The following is a 17,895-nucleotide window of genomic DNA, read 5'->3' as shown; positions in this document are numbered from 1 at the left end:
AGTAATAGGAAATGCACCACCGAGAGCGAGGTAATTTCGGAATGCGAAAGAAAGCGAGGTAATTATAGATAAAATTAAAAAAAATATAAGGTAACCCAAGTAATTTCCTCTATTATTTGAAATAAAGACACTAATATTGGCTATAAGTTGATCAATGCCACACATCTCACTTGTCTCAAAATTTTCCCCACTTCATAAAACGAAGGATGTGGGTAAAATAGATAGTGTGCAGCGAATAATCGGTATTTTTGAAAGTAAAAATTCAAAATTAGGTTTAGATGATCGGCATCTCATGTAATTTCTTCTATCTTTTGCGTTAGTTTAATTACATTTAGTTTTATAAGTGGATCTTGATTTTGTTTTATATTGATAACAGCTACAAATTAGTTGCAAGTAGTTGATTGATAGCCATTAGCAACTTGTTTCTTTATGTTTAGGAAAAATAACATTTTTTTTATAACGGACAAATATTATCTTAACTAGGATACAGTCGACGATATTTATATTCGTAAACATGAATTCTAGAAAGCAGCTCAACTATGCAAGCCATGAATATATATAAAAAAAAAAGAATAATATAAAACCGAAAACTAACGTTAAGTAAATAGATAAATCTTGATGCAATTAGTCAAATAAATCAAGTAACAAGTAATCTAGAGTAAAAATCAAGATAAGAGCTACATTGGATCTTGGCGTGTAACAAATAAATATAAAATTAAATTAACTAATTAGCATAAATTATAATTAAAAAAATAGAACCTTTCCCTGACTTTTTAATTTTCCTAATGCCTATATCCTAATAAACTAATATTTGAAGGAGACAGCATGAATTTTGAGATTATACTGACCCTAATTAAATGCTCACATGGCTATTTATATAATGTCGTTGCGTTGAAGGCACTGAATCCAAAGACAACTTATGACTCATCCAACTAAGCCTGACTTGGATTTACAATTAAATTAATTGTATGCTTTAGCATTAATTAGTTTCCAAGAAATACTATAGGCCAAGAAGCACGTAATATCCAATTGTTATGGGTAACGCAATCAGCATTCCGAAAATGACCCTGAAATTATATCATGGCACAAAAATATTAGCATTGTAACAAAAAAAAAAACTTAATTATCGACTTTTCAGTACTAATCTAAAGGAAATGGGTAATAATGAATTTACTTACGCTGTGCTAAGTATGTCTGGATGGACATTGTATTCTTTTGCAAATACAAACGGAACAATTCCTTGAGGAAGAGCAGCCTGAATAAATAAATAAATAAAATTGTTAGATTTTTTTATACGTAAAATTAGATGGAAAATATAAATTTTATACCTTTAAATAAAGCAAGTTAAAAAAAAAATTATTCGAAAAAGATGCTTATGCATGTATCAACTGTATTTTAATTTTATGCATGTATATAAATATGTACTATACTGTCAGCCATTTTATAATAATATATTGAAATTAATTAATTAATTAATTAACCTGGACAATGGCAACATGTAAAAGAACTCCGCGAAGACCGATGACAATCGAAGTCGCCGCAATGACCGCCGGACCGGTCAAAAACCTCACCGCCATTGAAAATGTCGCCACGGATTTTCCACAAGCTATGATCTTTGGTTGTAAAGCCATGAACAAACCTTCACAGATAATTATCCAAAAACACCAATTAATATTGTAACAACTAATAAAGAAAAACAAAATTGAAAATATATATACTCACCTAAACTAAACATAGCCATTCCCAAGCCAGCATCAGATAATATTGAAATTGATCCGCTTACAATTGTGGGCATCTTGATGTTCCACCTGATAATTTATTCACTCTTCTAGTTAGATACATATTATGTCATTTCATCCACAAATTTATAAATATAAAGATCAAAACTAAGGATATATAAAAAAGAATTTTTTTATTTATTTATAAAAAAGTAACAAAATAGCTAAAATTATGCAATTTTATTTTTTAACACTGTCAATAAAATATTTACTCTATTAATTAAGTAACTTACACTGCAACAACAATATTATAGGTCAAAAATATTATTGATATAATACACAAAAAAAGGTTTTTGACACACATCTACTTGCATTTTTTTTTTTTTTTTTGTATATGTGAACTATTTCCATAATTTTTAATAAATTTCAACGATTTGATAAATTAATCAAGTAAACTGAGTGTATATTTAATATAAGGATGACTTGGCTAAATAACCGATTTAAAGTTAAGAATTTGCAAAATAGGCAAGATTTGCTTAAGATTAGAAGAATAGTCAAATTAAAATGTGTAGTAATCAAGTTTCAAAATCAAAATTAATTTTAAGATTAATATTTTTGAAAGTGATAAATTACTTATAATAATTGTCAAAAAATTTAATCTTTGTGTCAAAAAATACTTGACAACGTAATTTTGGCTACTTAGCTAAAAATTTGAAACTTTGGTTATTTTGTTAATAAATTAGTTTCAAATAACTATTTTGTACCATTTTTCTTAATATTATGATATATAATATATATATATATATATATATATATATATATATATATATATAGTAAAACATAAACATATACATACTTGAAGGAAATGAGGGACCAAGCAAGGCCAATGAGACTTGAATAGGTGTTGGGGTTTCTGATGAGCTTTCTCCAAACCATTATCAGTATGAGCCTTGTCATCACACTCGCTGGTGGCATTTGATGCTTCTTATTATTATTATTACCATTATTATTATTCCCTTCAATATCCTCATCGTCACCATTATTATCATAATTGTTACTATTATTACCACTCTTCAATGTCTTGTTTTTATTCTTCTTTTTATTACTATGATCATCCGATGATGACGCTCCGTTCCCCATTGCACTCTCATTCAGCTCATGCAAACCTGTCAAAATAACAGCTCCAACATTAATTTTATTTTTTTATAATTTAAAAAATTCAGCTTAAATATCTAATAATTAAAAAAAAAGAAAGATAATAAGACAACATATATGCGACATAAGAGTTAGACGTCAATTGGACTATATTTAATAGGAAGTTGCTATTCAAATACAATTTATACACATAAAATATATTACTCTTATTTATAAGCAATTTATCCTCTATCAAACATTTTATATTTCAGTATTCAACAAAATTATTGACATGTGGCGCGTGCATATTCCTGTAAGTTTTAGTTATTTTACTAATTTAAAATAAATTGTAGCTATTTATCAAATTTATTGGTTTCAATCTACTATTATTGTTATTATTAGCTAGAACACCATTTAATTTAATTGTTGCATGTAAAAAAGAAATATAATAAATAGGACAGTGTACTGAAATAGTCAAAATGAAACTATGAAATTTGTTTTTAGCCTATATTTCACAATTTTTAGGGAAATAGCCAATAGACTTATGTGGCAATAATTAAGGTCTAATTTACCCTTATTTATTAACAAATTCGTCACTTTCTCTCTCCTACTTTTTTCCTACATTTTTTTTACATAAAAACTTCAAAAAACCATATCTATCTCATATGAACTCGAAATTGAGTGATTCCAAATCCTACGGATTTGTGACGCCGAGATCTTCAAAAATAGATCCATTGTGTTTGATGAAAAATCATGTTTAATACCATAGATGTAGAAAAATCATGTTATTACCTTAAATATGGAAATAGCTGGAAATTTTTGAAATTATCAAAAAAATAAATGGAAACGTAACTATGATGCATTAAACATAATTTTTCATCAAACACAATGGGTCTATTTTTTAAGATCTCGACGCCACGAATTTGTAGGATCTGAAATCACTCAATTTCGAGTTCGTATGAGAAATATATGAATTTTTGAAGTTTTGATACAAAAAAATTATTTGAAAAAAATAGGAGAGAGAAAGTGACGAATTTGTTCCTTAATTATTGCCACATAAGTCATTTGGCTATATCCCTAAAAATTGTCAAACATAGGTTAGATCCAAAATCACATGTTTAAAGTGGCCTAGTTACTTACAAACTCTAATAAATACCTCTTTGATAAAAAAGATTATTGACATTATATATTTGTGAATTTTATTAGCTACTTCACTAGTTATAAATAAATCCTACTAATTTTAAAAATCCATTTAGGTAAAAGAGAACACCATTTTAATGTTAATTTTGCATGCAAAAAAGAAAAAGAAAAGCAATATATAAGAAATACCTCTTTGAGCAGGATGAGGAACATAAGAGGCTTTGGAAGGATCAAGAGCTCCAAGATCAGTGGGAATTGATTTATTAGGGAGTGAATTGTTTTTATTAATACTATTATTATTATTATTATTGGCTTCGGAGACCGGTGAGGCACTTGAACTCCAAACAAACATGTGAAGGTCTTTACTATTATTGTCCCTCTTCTTCGCAGCGGTCCCACTTGTGGACCCCGCGGCGAACATGGGGTTCGGGGGCGGATACCCCGCGGCCCCGCCCAGCTCGCCGCTCATGCTCTTCCCTCCGGACCCACGTCTCTTGTTGTTGTTGTTGATGATCGGCTTGTTATTGGCGTCCACGTCATCGAAGTTCGAGGTCCTTGGGGTCGCGCCTTTGGAGGCTTGGAGGGAAAAGACGTCGCCGCCCCCGTGCTTGGGGCTCGGCGCCTTGCTGGCGAACATCGCGTAGAAGTCGGTTTGGTTGAAGCTCGAGGCGCGTGGGGTCGGCTCGCGCGATGACTGGACCGAGTAGATCTCGACTCCCGTGAGGTTCGACGCCCGAGGCGTCATTGATATCGAGTTCATGCCCTAAATTACATACAAGAAAACAAATTGATTAAGATTTTACACATGTAAAAATTGATAATTGTCTTGTGTCTATAATAATAAATTAAAAAAATATATAAAAATCTTTTTTAAATCAAATGATTCATAATCCCTATAATTTTATAACTAAATAGTTATCTAAAATTAATTAAATGGTAAAAATATGCAAATAGGTTCAATAATTTATTTTGACTATATGATTAAATTTAAGAAAGTGATAAAATACCTATATAAATCATCAAAAAAATAATTATTCAAATGATTGTAAAAAAAAAATTTATACACAACTTGAAACTTTGATTATTTTACTAATTAATACATTTAAAAATAAAATATTTCATATAATTTTTTCCATTAATTAATAAAAAAAAAAGTTTCTTGCTAGTCCTAAATCTAGATCGAGATTGAATTCTCACGCCCTAATAGTACGTACTTATTTACGTAAGGAATAATTTATCATTCACACGTATGATAAAAAAAAAAAAACAATAAAAATAAAAATAATACTAATAAAGAATGACCTGAGACTTATTAAAGGACGAGACGACGGAGGAAGCGGAGGACCTTCTCACGACGACCCTCAACTTTCCGTCGGATCCGATCTCGGCGTCGGTGTGAATGGGGTCTCGGCCGTTGAGCGAAACGACGTCGGAGTCGACTCGGAAGGAGGCGATAGAGGCGGCGGTGTGTGGGAACTGGTCGGAGATGAGGAGTTTGGCGGCTCTGTACTCGAACATGAAGAGCATGAGCGTGTACCACACGACGCTCTGAAGCACCACGATCTGAACCATCAGGCTGCCGGAAAAGTCGCCGTACATGGCGCGTAGGAGTGGGATTCCCATCACCAGCGTGTTCGGGAGCGTGGACAGAGAGAACAGCGTGATCGTCCAGTCCAGCGTCGCAGCGTTTGATGACCTGGCGGTCAACGCACCATGTTTTTTAATAATTATATGAAAAAACCCATTTTCATAGTAGAAAGAAAGTTAGAAATCCAATCCGTAGGGAATTTTAAGAGTCAAGGGGCTAATTTGATAGAAGAAAAAAATTATTCTAAATTTATAATATTTTTTTTAATGAAAAATCATAAAATTTTAGACTTGAATATCTTAAAAAAATAAAAAAAAAGGGACGTAGAATATAAAAAAATTGATAACAATTAAGAGTACAATTTTTTAGAGTAAAACTATTCGGCACGATTAACGACTCAAAACGATCCACTCACGTGTTGACACGTGGCAACGAACTGCCACGTGTGAACACGTGAGTGGATCGTTTTGAGTCGTTAATCGTGCCAAAAATCAATTCTGAATTTTTTATTTTCAAAAGTTCACATGAAGACTAAGGGACAAAAATATCCTTGAACTTTTAAAATTTTAAATTTAAACCCTAAAATTATATGATTGTTTTAAATTTACCCCCTGAATAGTAATTTTTTTTACTCGTCTTTCTTTTTGCAATTTTTGGCTCCGCCGCTCTTCGTCGTTATCTAGATCAGCAATTTTTTTTTCAGGGAAGAGATCATAAAATAGCATGAAAAACATGAAAACTCGTCAACGTTGATGTTAGAATAGCACTATTTTTCTTCTTTCTTCTTCTTATTCTTGTTTAAATTGTGAACTTTTGTTTTCTAGATATATATATATATATATATATATATATATATATATATATATATATATATATATATACCTCGGGGCGAGGGCGTTCCAGGCGAAGAGGGCGGCGAGGATGATGACTTTTTGGAGGGAATCGGCGGCGATGAAGTGATAGTTCATCGCGTAAGGGTCATTGGACGATATGAAGTGGAACGATAAAAGAGGCACCGCAAACACCGCCACGAAGCGGTTGATTCCGCTACACTGCTCCGCCGTGAAAATCCCCCACCACCGCACCGACCCGTACGCCATTATCATCGCCACGTATAGCGGCACTATCGCCGCCATCACATCGTACATGTCCTTCCCCGTAATCATTGTGTATATATATCTATATGTATGTATATAATTTGTAGAGCGATTCTATTCCCTTCTCGTCTCTTTTCCTTTTTCCTTTTCTTGCATATATAATATATGTATTTATATTTGCTCTTTCTTATATGTGTGTGTATATATGCACACACACACACAAAATAAGAGAGAATTTTCTCTCTTATTCGTCTCTTGTGATAGTATATGAGAGGGAAGAGAATAGCAATAGTGAATATATGTATATATATTAGAGATCTCTAGCTAGTTATTCTCTTCCTCTCTTCTAACATAATATGTAAATACATATATCATGTGCAGCTTAATTAGCCCCGAGAAAGAGAAGGCTCAAGAAGAGAAGCAATATATTAATGTAGAGAGATAGTATTTTCTTTTTCCTTTTCTTACATATTTTTTATTTTTTTATATATGAATATATATATATATATATATATAGTAGATTTATAAATATTCTCTTCCTCTCTTCTATATATATATATATATATATATATATATATATATATATATATATATATATATATATATACAAACACATATATATTAGATCTAGCTGCGAGCTTTGGAACTAATGAGTAAATAATATAATGATATCTTCCTCCTTCGTCTCTTTTCTTCTTATGTGTAATGTTTGACAAAATTAATGTTTTTGCGAGTTTTGATGCAATGATATCGATTAAGAACAATAATAATTAGCTGAATAAACGGTGATACGGGTTATATCATTTCTCACATGATCATTAAGTCATCAATTACGTTGGTAAAGTCTTGTAATAATTTATACCGCTATGTGTCACGGCATTATAACAATACAATTACACGATCGTAAGATTATATTAATATATATGTACTACTAAGTAATATATAGTGGCTTAAAGCGATATTGCTTGTTTTTATTCAGTAGATTTCTTTGAGAGGGACAATAGAGAATAAAGTGTCACACTTAATATATCTCTTGCATATTATCAATAAAATAATTAGTGTTCGCAGTACAAATGTGACGTGATTCAATTAGATGTGGTCGATTCATGCTCAACGTCGACGACAAGAAAAAACAAGTGTATTATATATATATATATATATATATATATATATATATATATATATATATGTGCATAAATATGCGTACAAATGTATGTAAATATTTAATTAAACTTTGTTGAGATGTTGAGAGCACAGGGAGACAGATTCCTTTCATCTCTCTATGTAGGAGATAAATTAACAATTATAAATAAATAAAGAAGAAAATGTGTGGCAGACTAATGTTTAAATTAACACAGACAAAGGGAAGCTAGAACAGATCTTCATGTGGTTTAAATATACAACAAAAATGCCATTAGTAATAATTATATTAATCAATCAACAAATTCAAAATGTTGGTCGACCAAACACTATATAAAATAGGCAATTTTAACGCGTTAGATCAGATTTTGACTAGATTGATTCCTGTGTGCATCTCTTTTTAAGTTTCAAATTTTAATTTTGTCTGATTTTGCATATGTGTATATTTACATGCTGTTATGCCCAATAATTTTTTAATTGCACTATTAGTCCTTACATTTTAAAGCTTGATACTTGTGACTCTTTTGCTGAACTTCCGTCAAATTTTGGAACAGAATTTCAAGTGGGCGACTCAAAATAATGAATCGATGTAGTTTTATAAATGGTCTTTTAGTTATATAGTCATTTGATTTATAGCGTTTTGTATAATAGTCAACTTTTTATAAATTTTTTGTAAATAACTATCTCAACTTATTTACGGCACTATAAAGACAAAAAAAAACCCTAAAATAGGCGGGAATGTTTTTTAGTATTTTTGTCTTTTTGAGTACCGTAAATAAGTTAAGATGGTTATTTGTAAAAAATTTACAAAATACTGGTTATTTAGCAATTTTTAGATTTTTGGTTTCGGTGGCTTATTTGACTAATTTTTTGTTTATAAATTAGTACGTGGACTCTAATTAGTTGGCCAAAAAAATATGGAGATAAATTAAGTGCATAAACATAGTGAAAGAGTGACGAATTTTTAAGTATAAAATCTCTCAAACTGACATCTTTATCATACTTGAGATTTTGTTAAACAAGATATCAATAGTGAAATTTTTTCATAATTCAACGGCTATAAATGCAAATATTTATATATATAAGTCATGTTCCCCAAAACGAAAAATTCAGTGATCATAAATGCACATATATATACCCTAATATATTAAACACCAAAATAAAGTTCTGTTTAAAAAAAAAAAAAAAACACACCAAAATAAGTAGGTTTTACAATTTACAGAACTAACATTCACACATTATACATGTATGCATACACACATCTATACAACTTTCGAGATCCGTTAAGTTTCCCAAAAAAATTAGGGTAGCTTACAAATTCCACAATTATAAATATGTATACATAAGATTACAGATCACACAAACATATACATATATATATATACATATATATATACATATATATATACATATATATATATATACATATATATATATATACATATACATATATATATATATATAAAACACTCCATAGTCCGCGCCACTGTACTCGTGCATGCACATGAGTCAGGCAATTTCTCAGCGATCCGTGGTTGCATTAATGATCTGTATGTAATAACTAATTACTAAAATAGCTTTTGTTTAATGTAATTAAATATAATGAACTAGGAAACACTCGAGTACGTACTTCGACAAACTGACCATTTATTACTTCTATTGCTTAAGCTCTTCCAAATTTCGAGACACAAATAGAGCGAGATCGCAAGCTTATATTCCGTACAACTTGATGCTCCATTTAATTACACCAAATCAACATTAGATCTTTGATTACTTTGAAATTAGAACTTTTTTTTTAATCTATTGGCGTATAACTTATTCGCAAGTAGTAAACCTTTGGGAACTTGAAATATCAAGTAAATAAATATTGGATAATTAAAAATGAGTTTCGAGTCTTATTTAAGAAATTCCATCTATATATGGATATTATGTTGGAAAAAAATAGTGTCACTTGACACTCTTCTAGGCACAATTGAGCAACATGCCACGTAAGCATTGGGCAAGTATTGTGGTCGGACCAACAGTTGAGTCATACTCTAGTGCATTAATTACTTTTCCGTAGTCGTCTAAACAAAAATTTATATTGTTCGAAAAACGACTATTTATATGGCTACGTCGTTTACTTCCATGTATTGACCAAGTTGGGCTTCTAAAAATTATCACTTCCCGTTCGAATCTCTCTCTCTCTCTCTCCCTCCCTCTCAAACATTTTTCACTGCGTCTTGATAGAGTCCGAATATATATAGGGTTGTCGTATTTTTCAAGTGCAAATAATATTATAAAGAATACACATCTCATATGTGATTTCAGACATAACATCTTTCGACCTCGAATTTTTTTCCAAAACGTCTGTTTGAAGCTTGAAGATAATGAACGCAAAAAAACAAAACCTAGTACTTCGTCGTAGCGTCTTTTGTACCTCATGAAGTATGATGCAAATGCAAAAAGACCTAAAATGTGGTGAGTGACATATGATAGTTCTCAGCTGAATTATATGAGCTAGGAAGTTGTAACAAAGAACAAGTTGATATTTTGTGCTAATCACTTAGCCTGTGGATGGAATATAAATGACTCATGACACATCATCAACATTTGTAATGTCACTTTTGAGTCCTTTACCATTTACCGCCAGTGTGGAGTTCAATAACTACTCATTTGGTAGAAAGTAAATACAAAAGACTAGTTAAATTTGGGGGATATTATATTGAGCTATATATGATTAATGCTTTGAAAATTACATGATTTAGACGGCTCTCTTCCAGAAAGTGAAAGGTTTATCAATGATCAACAAATCGCCAGAAAAGAAAAAAAGAAAAAAAAATTAACAAAAACAAAACCCAGCCCTTTAGTCAGCTAGCTTTTGAAAATGTCATATAATGAGCTCTCATAGCTCTATGCACAAAAACTCAGAACTCAAAGCTCATGTACACTAAATTGTGAAAAAGAGGTCTCTTTTTCTACTTCTTGAATCCAAACAAAGACTTGATTGCATTGATGGCATTCTCATTGATAAACGATTCGTCGAATTTTCTGAGCAGCGGATCAAATTCCTCGGCCGTTCTCAGATTGGCCAAGTCCGGATCCGATCGGATTCTCTGTCGACAAAAATCATTTAAAAAAAACAACACATTTCACTCACTTTCATGACGATTTAAATAAGACTTTTAACTTATTATTTGTTTTTTTTTTTTTATCACCTTGAAATCTTCGAATCCATTGTCCAAGGCATCCTCGAGAGCAGAGATCCCGGCTTGCAACTTTGAAAGATCAAAGCTAGTGAGTTCATAATTGTAAAACAAATTAATAAAAAAAATATATATAATTGAAGTACCTGATTGAGCTTAGAATAGCAACAAGCGACATTGTAGCTCGCCACTGCAGCTTCGGGCGGTTCCGGTTTCAACCCCAAAACTGACTCAAATTTCTCAAGAGCTTCCTCGTATTTTCCGTTCCTTTCATCAACAAATCAATCAACACAACAATCTCTAATACGAAGACTATAATCTCAAAATAAAGAAAGAGAAGCATTGAATTATTGCGTTGGCAGACATACTTGTAGAGTTGAAGGCCTTGGCGAAGATCCGTCTGTCTTCGCTCTTGCTGTTCCTTTTTTCTTACGTAATTTTGCATCTAAAAAAAAAAATTAAAAAAAAAATCAGACAATAGTAATTAAGAAGTCATAGGTGTGTGATTGTGTGTACTGACTTGGATTTCTCTGACTCGGTTGCTAATCACGCCTGAATTTCTTTCGGCTCTGATGATCTCCTTCTCTGTTAGTTCTCCTCCGTCGTCCATTTTCCCTGCAAACCAAACACATCTTCTTTACTTTTGATTTCAAATAATTAGATCAAATGGAAAAGAAAAAAAAAACCATATTTAATATATTTTTTTAACTCCAAATCAGCGGTAGTTTATCGAAATCGTGCCACTTATACCTTTTATTCTATGGGTCTTTTAGTTATATAGCCATTTGACTTTTAACATTTTATATAATAGCCAACCTTTTGTAAATTTTATGTAAATAACTACTTCAACTTATTTACAGCACTCAAAAAGACAGAAAAACCCAAAATAGGAGGGAATATTTTGGGTATTTTTGTCTTTTTGAGTGTCGTAAATAAGTTGCGGTGTCTATTTACAAAAAATTTACAAAACGTTTGTTATTTAGCAATTTTTAGACTTTCGGTGGCTTGTTTGGCTAATTTTTTGTTATTTATTTTATACCAGCTCACCATTATCCATTATGTTTATCGATTGTACTAATTATAGCCATTGTCTGTACACCAATTATGTTAGTTATAACCCTTGCCACTAAAATTTGTTGATACCTTCGTATCTAACGTTTAATTTAATAATTTTTAATTAAAATACGCTAAACATGAATTGATAACAATAACAATAATAATTGATCCATTTTTATTATTTATAGTTTTAACATAATAATAAAAAAAAAATACTTTAAACGGCCAGTTTGTTCAGATTACAGATAGAAAGTATAGAGTAATTGACTGACCGTTCCGCTTTTGCATTTTCATGAGAAGAGGGCCGATCCTCTGGCGGATGGTGTACATAGTCCTTCCATACTCCGCCGCCGGCCATATCTCCTCCCCAAATACTGCACTGCATCAATTCTTTTGTTCATTCTTTCTCTTTTTTCATTTTTAACCTCTCAAATCAAAATCCATATTATCATTGCTTTACCGTAAACATACGTGTACTTACTTATTCTTACCAGAATGGCTTCTATATTTTTCGCCTAGAGATAATTTGATCTATATCTTTTTTTTTTTTGGTAATTTTCACAACTTCTAACATTTTATTTTCTATTTTGTCCATTAATCGTAAATTAAAATTTCGAGCAAAATGATCCTCAAACTATATTGATTTTGTAACATTTCAGTCATTTTTCATAAAAACCACCAGTAAATGAAACTCTATCACCTAAGAAACTAAAGCAAATCATATCATACTTGGTCATCTATAATTAATAACCCCTCGCCTAAGATAAACCTTATATATATATATATATATATATATATATATATATATATCTATTATTTTCAATCACTAGTATAAACTAAAGAGTAAATAAAAATAGAACTTAATAACCCCATGTAATTTGTCAATTCTTGGCCTCTTCTATTTATAACTTTTCTCACTTCCAAAAGGTCAATTATAATTCAAATAAAAAAAAAAAAAAAAAAACCTGGTTGCGAGGACTCGGTCACCGACGGAGAACAAGCCGGTTTTGTCGGCGGAGCCGCCGGGAGCGATGGCGTCGATGTAGGTCCCACCGTCCCGTCCCTTTGCGAATTTGATTCCGTACGGCTGAACTATCTCCACCTCGTACTCCTCAAACTCCGTCGACGGCGCCGCCGAATCTCCTCCTTCCGGCGAAGAAGCTCTGACGATTCCCGATCTGAAAACGGCGGTGACGTGGAACGAAGAAGAGGCATTGTTGGTAGTGATGAGTGGTTTCAAGGTCAAAGAAGACTTGGTGGTGGTGGTTTGGAAGAAGAAGAGAAAAGTGGTGTTTGTGCTGACGTGTCTTGATAATGTCACCGGAGAAGATGAGAAGGTCGGAGATAGAGACATGATTGGTTACTATTAGAGAAAACTATGAAAGAAATAAAGAAAAAAAAAAGAAAGAGTGAGAGATTTGGTTTAGTCCTTTTTGTTTTGTGGACTCCAAAATCCCAACTCTATAACATGAGGCTTGGATTACATTCACGTCCTACTTTTTGCTCTATAGTATTGCGCCACGTGTCCATTTGGGTTTCAGGCTTTCAGATTTTTTATATTTTCTGTGAGGGGCTCAAATTTTCATTTATTTATTCAACTATAAATAATTTATTTTTGGCTGGGAACTAAATATTCTATTTTGAACACAGAACATTCTTTTATAAACTTAAAAAAAAAAAAAAAAAAAAAAACACTATTTCACAAGGCATTTATTGATTTTCTGAAATTTTATTCCGTAAATTCACGGGTGAGTCAATTTTAAGAGAAGATTATAGTGATACTTCTTTCCTTCAAGATATTTGAAAATAAAATCTTTATATTCTAAGATAACTCTGCTTGTACATTTCATATCTATTTTCCGATACCAAAACAAAATAAAAATAATAATGATTATAACCTTCCACAATTTTTGATCTGTCGATTTTGGTGAGCATGACTGAGGGTATCAGGAGCACTGCATCCAAAATAATGAAATGTGAGTCAGCCAAGCATATGAAAAAACAAAATATTTTCAAATAAATATATAAATAAACAATCAAAATGCATATGCAAGAAAATTGCTCATACAACAGTAATTGCTCTGCCAAATAAGGTCTCTTCTAAAATCAAGTCCCCCGAAATGTCAAGTTTGTGGCCACGAGATTCTTCAAAGAGAAAAAAAAAAAAAATATATATTTTAGAGAAAAAAATAATTATACAGATGATTATTGAGGACAACTAATTTTATCCAATGAAATACTAAATCGGAAATGTACCTTATTGTCAAACATGTTATGTTCTCTTCTCGTAACACATTCAACATCGGAGCTGACCCGAAATCTCAAGCTTTTCCTCGGAAGTTGATCAACTGCAAAGAAGCTCAGATTATATACGATTTTCGGAATAGTTCTTTATCTAATGTGTAAGGTCCTTGATTTCACATTAAATGACATGACTTTTCTATACAAAAAAAAAAAAAATGATAACCTAACATGGGAAAGTTCTTTCACGAGCTACGACTCTTCTTCAAAGTTTTGAGTAACTAATGAATATATATATCTCTCGTAATACCTGAAGGCGAACATAGAATCGAACCCGAGACCCTTTACAAAAGTCTTTAGTCCAAGTCGGGAAGTAGGTCCTTAGCCAGCTGGCTAGCCCTTTGAAGCTCGCCTCGTGAGCAAAGCGAAGCGATTCTAAGATAATAACTCTCGAAACCGCCGCGTTTCGAGACTTTAACCGAACCGTTCCTCGGCTCGAGAACCAATTCTCTCACGCCGAGACCCGACTTCCATCGCGGGAAGAACATCGACGCGACTTCGTCGATCACCGAGACCGCCTCTCTCACTCGTCCCCGATCGCACAACGACGCGAGTAATTCCTCCAAAGTCTCCTCGGATTCTCCGCCCGTGTCGACGACGTTTATGAGCTCGACGATCGAAGGGCATCGAAGCATCTCTCTGATAACGCTCCTCGACTCTTCGATCCTTCCTTTCGAGCTCAGACCCCGTATCAGATACTTGAAGCCCAAGAAATCGGGGACGACGGTTTTTTTCCTCGCCTTGAACTCCGAAAAGCACCCGAGAGCTCCTTCCATGTCTCCGTTGTAGCAAAACCCGTTTATCATCGAGCTCACGGTGAACCCGTCGGGCTCGAGACCTTTCGCATCGAGATCGTCTATCAGCTTCCGAGCCTCGCCGACCCGACCGACTCTGCAGTGAGCGTCGATGAGCGAGTTGTAATTTCGTGTTCTCGGCTCGAGCCCGGCTCGGATCATCCTCTCGAAGAGCTCTCGGGCGTCGTGAATGTGAGCCTCTCTGCACAGAGCGTCGAGCAGAGCCGAGTACGTGGCATCGTTCGGAGCCAAGCCGAGCCTCTCGAGCGAGTCGAAAACCCGAAATGCCTCGACGGTCCGGCCTTGCGAGCAAAGCCCTTTCACGACCGAGTTGTACGTCGCTATGTCGAGCGAGATTTCGTTCCTCTTCTCCGTGAGCTCTAAGGCCTCGGCGATATATCCTCTCTTGCAGAGCGAGTTGACCGCGCGCGAATAGTCAACCGCGTCCATTCTCGGTCCAACGCTATCTTCGGCCTTTCGAAGCAGTTCGTAGAGATCCAAAACCCGGCTGCGTTTCACGAGTTCCTTGTAGAGGCTCCGAGGCATTTCGGTAGTTCCGTAACTACGCTTCAACCTCTTCGCGACCGAGAGAGCGTAATCCGAGTCGTGGCTCAGACACAGAGAAATCACTAGAGCTTTGCGAACCCTCAATTCGCCGAGCCCGTAACGTTTCAGGAAAAGACTTAAGAGAGTCAAACCCGCCTCGTCGAATCCCCCGAGAATCAGGGCTTGTATAGCTCGATAATACGACTCGCCGGTCAAACTTAACCCTTTTTCCCTCATCGTCGCGAGGACTCGAAACGCGGGCCCGGGAAAACCCTTCTCGCACAGAGAAACCACGGCGGCCTCGCACAGGAAATCGCAGCTCTCGAGCAATCTCGCGATGCTTTCGGGTCCTTCTATTTCGATCAGATCGCCGCAGATTCGTCGGCGAAAAGTCGAGCCAAGTTTACCGAGCAACTCTATCGCTTCTTCGAGTCTCCCCGATCGGAAATACTCGCGAACCATCGTCAGAAACGTCGCCGCGTTCGCACTCGAGCCCATTCCCTCGTATATCTCGCGAGCCTCGTCGATCTCGCCGACCATGAACAGAGCTTTGATCAACACGTTGTCGAGCGTGATCGTATCCAAATTCCCTTTGAAATCTCCGATGAACAGCCCGTCGATCAGCGTATTGTACGCGACAATGTCGAGACTAACCTTTTTCTTTTCCATGTCTTCGAGGAGATCAAAGACCCGGCCGAAATCGCGGGCCCCGCAAAACCGGCCGATCAGAGCCGCGTAACCGAACTCGATTCTCGATTCCGATGCGATCAAGCTCGGCTCGATTCCTTCTTTGACCATCCGGCAAGTCAACGCTCGGGCCTCGCGGCCAGTCCCGAGCCCGAGATCAGACCTCGCGGCGGCGGCGAGCCTCACGGCGAGGCCGGCCTCGCCGTTCCGGCAGAGCTCCGCCGCGGCCGAGCCGAGCATGAATTTTCCGAACGGGTATTCGGACTCGGAAATCAGATCCATGACCTCCACAGCCTTTCCGATCTCTCCAATGGAGGCAAGCCTACGAATCAACGAACTCAACGCTATAGAGGAGGAAGGGAATCTGGACATACCTAGGTCGTTCCCGAGGCATCGCCGGAGAAGAATTAGGGCTTTTTCCGGATCGGAATCTTCGTCCGTGCAGCGGCGGCGGAGCAGGGCGTCCCAGAGGCGGGGAGCTCCGGCGACGGAGTGAGCGGCGATGAAGCGCTCGGCTTCGTCGAGGCGGCGGAGATTGAGCAGAGCGGCGGCGACTGTGGAGTGGGTTTGGGGGTTTCCGGCGATTTTGTTTGGGGAGAGCTGAGAGAAGAAGAAGTGAGAGACGAGTTTGAATCTGTGGGATTGAGAGAGGAAGGCAAGGAATTCGTTGACGGAGGCTAGAGTGGGAGTGAGACCACTTTTCAGGCGAGTCTGAAGAGTTCTCGCCGGAAAAGAAGACAAGGTCATCGTTTTGACTCGCTCACACTCAATGGACTAGACATTTTAATTAAATAATCTAGTTAGACCGATTTAAACCGTTTTAAGTTAAAAACAAATTAATAAAAAAATATTTAGCAAAAACAAATACAAAAATTAAATAGTATGTCAATTAAGATATTCAAGCTGAATTAGTATGTTTAAATACTTTTGAATTATTTTTAATAAAGAAAACATTGAAAATTTAGGACCACTCCGGTAATCTGATTTGGGTCTAAATGAAAATTTCAATTTTTGAAAACAAATAGGAACATTTTAGATTAGTCTAAAAAAATTGGACCGGTCCAAATTCGATAATAATAATAAAAAAAAAATACGATTTCAAATCGAACTAATAGTTTAAAAATTGGTGATTTGATTCTGGTCTGCTTTACAATTTTAATATTTTTTTGCACACACCTACCATCTTGTGCCCGTTTCGAAGACCGATATAAGGTGGCAACTGATCTCAGAGGTCAGAATGTATTGTTTAGATTGTTTCTGAGATGGCCCATAAGTAGCAAAAACAGTAAAATGTCATAAAACCTAGACTCTCTTCTTAGACGGAAATGCTAAGCGCACTCTATTCCATCTCAAGAGATAAATCTCGGTGAGGACAACTTTCGCCTTTATAACATCGTTGATGCCATAGTCTTCATTGTAGGCATTCTTCAACAGCCAAGTGTCGTCTCCTTGGACACAGATCAGCAACGCCACATGCTTCACTGGCTCGATCGCTCTTCGCGTCTTTAG

At 34.9% G+C, this 17,895-nt stretch overlaps 3 protein-coding genes across 3 annotated transcripts; all 3 read right to left on the bottom strand.

Moving 5' to 3' along the window:
* Nucleotides 1–625: 625 nt before the first annotated feature.
* Nucleotides 626–6,985, bottom strand: EIR1 (Auxin efflux carrier family protein). Its single transcript, XM_089615803.1, has 8 exons — nucleotides 6,463–6,985; nucleotides 5,295–5,688; nucleotides 4,182–4,755; nucleotides 2,575–2,884; nucleotides 1,723–1,808; nucleotides 1,482–1,639; nucleotides 1,179–1,255; nucleotides 626–1,067 (listed from the first exon to the last, which is right to left on the bottom strand). The coding sequence occupies exons 1-8, from the start codon at nucleotides 6,744–6,746 to the stop codon at nucleotides 1,001–1,003; spliced, it is 1,950 nt and encodes a 649-aa protein (XP_089471929.1). The 5' UTR covers nucleotides 6,747–6,985; the 3' UTR covers nucleotides 626–1,000.
* A 3,529-nt stretch (nucleotides 6,986–10,514) lies between these two features.
* ZKT (protein containing PDZ domain, a K-box domain, and a TPR region) lies at nucleotides 10,515–14,329 on the bottom strand. Its single transcript, XM_089615289.1, has 10 exons — nucleotides 14,315–14,329; nucleotides 14,127–14,158; nucleotides 13,957–14,013; nucleotides 13,024–13,365; nucleotides 12,331–12,437; nucleotides 11,523–11,617; nucleotides 11,371–11,447; nucleotides 11,149–11,269; nucleotides 11,015–11,074; nucleotides 10,515–10,912 (listed from the first exon to the last, which is right to left on the bottom strand). The coding sequence occupies exons 1-10, from the start codon at nucleotides 14,327–14,329 to the stop codon at nucleotides 10,775–10,777; spliced, it is 1,044 nt and encodes a 347-aa protein (XP_089471415.1). The 3' UTR covers nucleotides 10,515–10,774.
* LOC149394686 (Pentatricopeptide repeat (PPR) superfamily protein) lies at nucleotides 14,315–17,173 on the bottom strand. The gene is made up of 2 exons (XM_089613980.1): nucleotides 14,610–17,173; nucleotides 14,315–14,406 (listed from the first exon to the last, which is right to left on the bottom strand). The coding sequence occupies exon 1, from the start codon at nucleotides 17,131–17,133 to the stop codon at nucleotides 14,656–14,658; it is 2,478 nt and encodes an 825-aa protein (XP_089470106.1). The 5' UTR covers nucleotides 17,134–17,173; the 3' UTR covers nucleotides 14,315–14,406; nucleotides 14,610–14,655.
* Between the last annotated feature and the right edge of the window lie 722 nt (nucleotides 17,174–17,895).

This window comes from Urtica dioica, chromosome 5 (genome assembly GCF_054948205.1).
Source record: "Urtica dioica subsp. dioica isolate 48M chromosome 5, U.dioica_male_clone48M_v1_H2, whole genome shotgun sequence".
NCBI lineage: Eukaryota > Viridiplantae > Streptophyta > Magnoliopsida > Rosales > Urticaceae > Urtica > Urtica dioica.
Note: the sequence above shows the minus strand (reverse complement) of the source record. Positions and strands in the feature narration are given on the sequence as shown.

Coding starts and splice junctions, on each gene's coding strand:
- LOC149394686 (XM_089613980.1), bottom strand. CDS start 17,133: ATGACCTTGTCTTCTTTTCCGGCGAGAACTCTTCAGACTCGCCTGAAA.
- EIR1 (XM_089615803.1), bottom strand. CDS start 6,746: ATGATTACGGGGAAGGACATGTACGATGTGATGGCGGCGATAGTGCCG. Junction 4,756..5,294: donor CGTCCTTTAATAAGTCTCAG/GTCATTCTTTAT, acceptor TATGTAATTTAG/GGCATGAACTCGATATCAAT. Junction 1,256..1,481: donor TACATGTTGCCATTGTCCAG/GTTAATTAATTA, acceptor TTATTTATTCAG/GCTGCTCTTCCTCAAGGAAT.
- ZKT (XM_089615289.1), bottom strand. Junction 14,014..14,126: donor TTGGCAGAGCAATTACTGTT/GTATGAGCAATT, acceptor TTTTGGATGCAG/TGCTCCTGATACCCTCAGTC. Junction 11,618..12,330: donor GAAAATGCAAAAGCGGAACG/GTCAGTCAATTA, acceptor TTTGGTTTGCAG/GGAAAATGGACGACGGAGGA.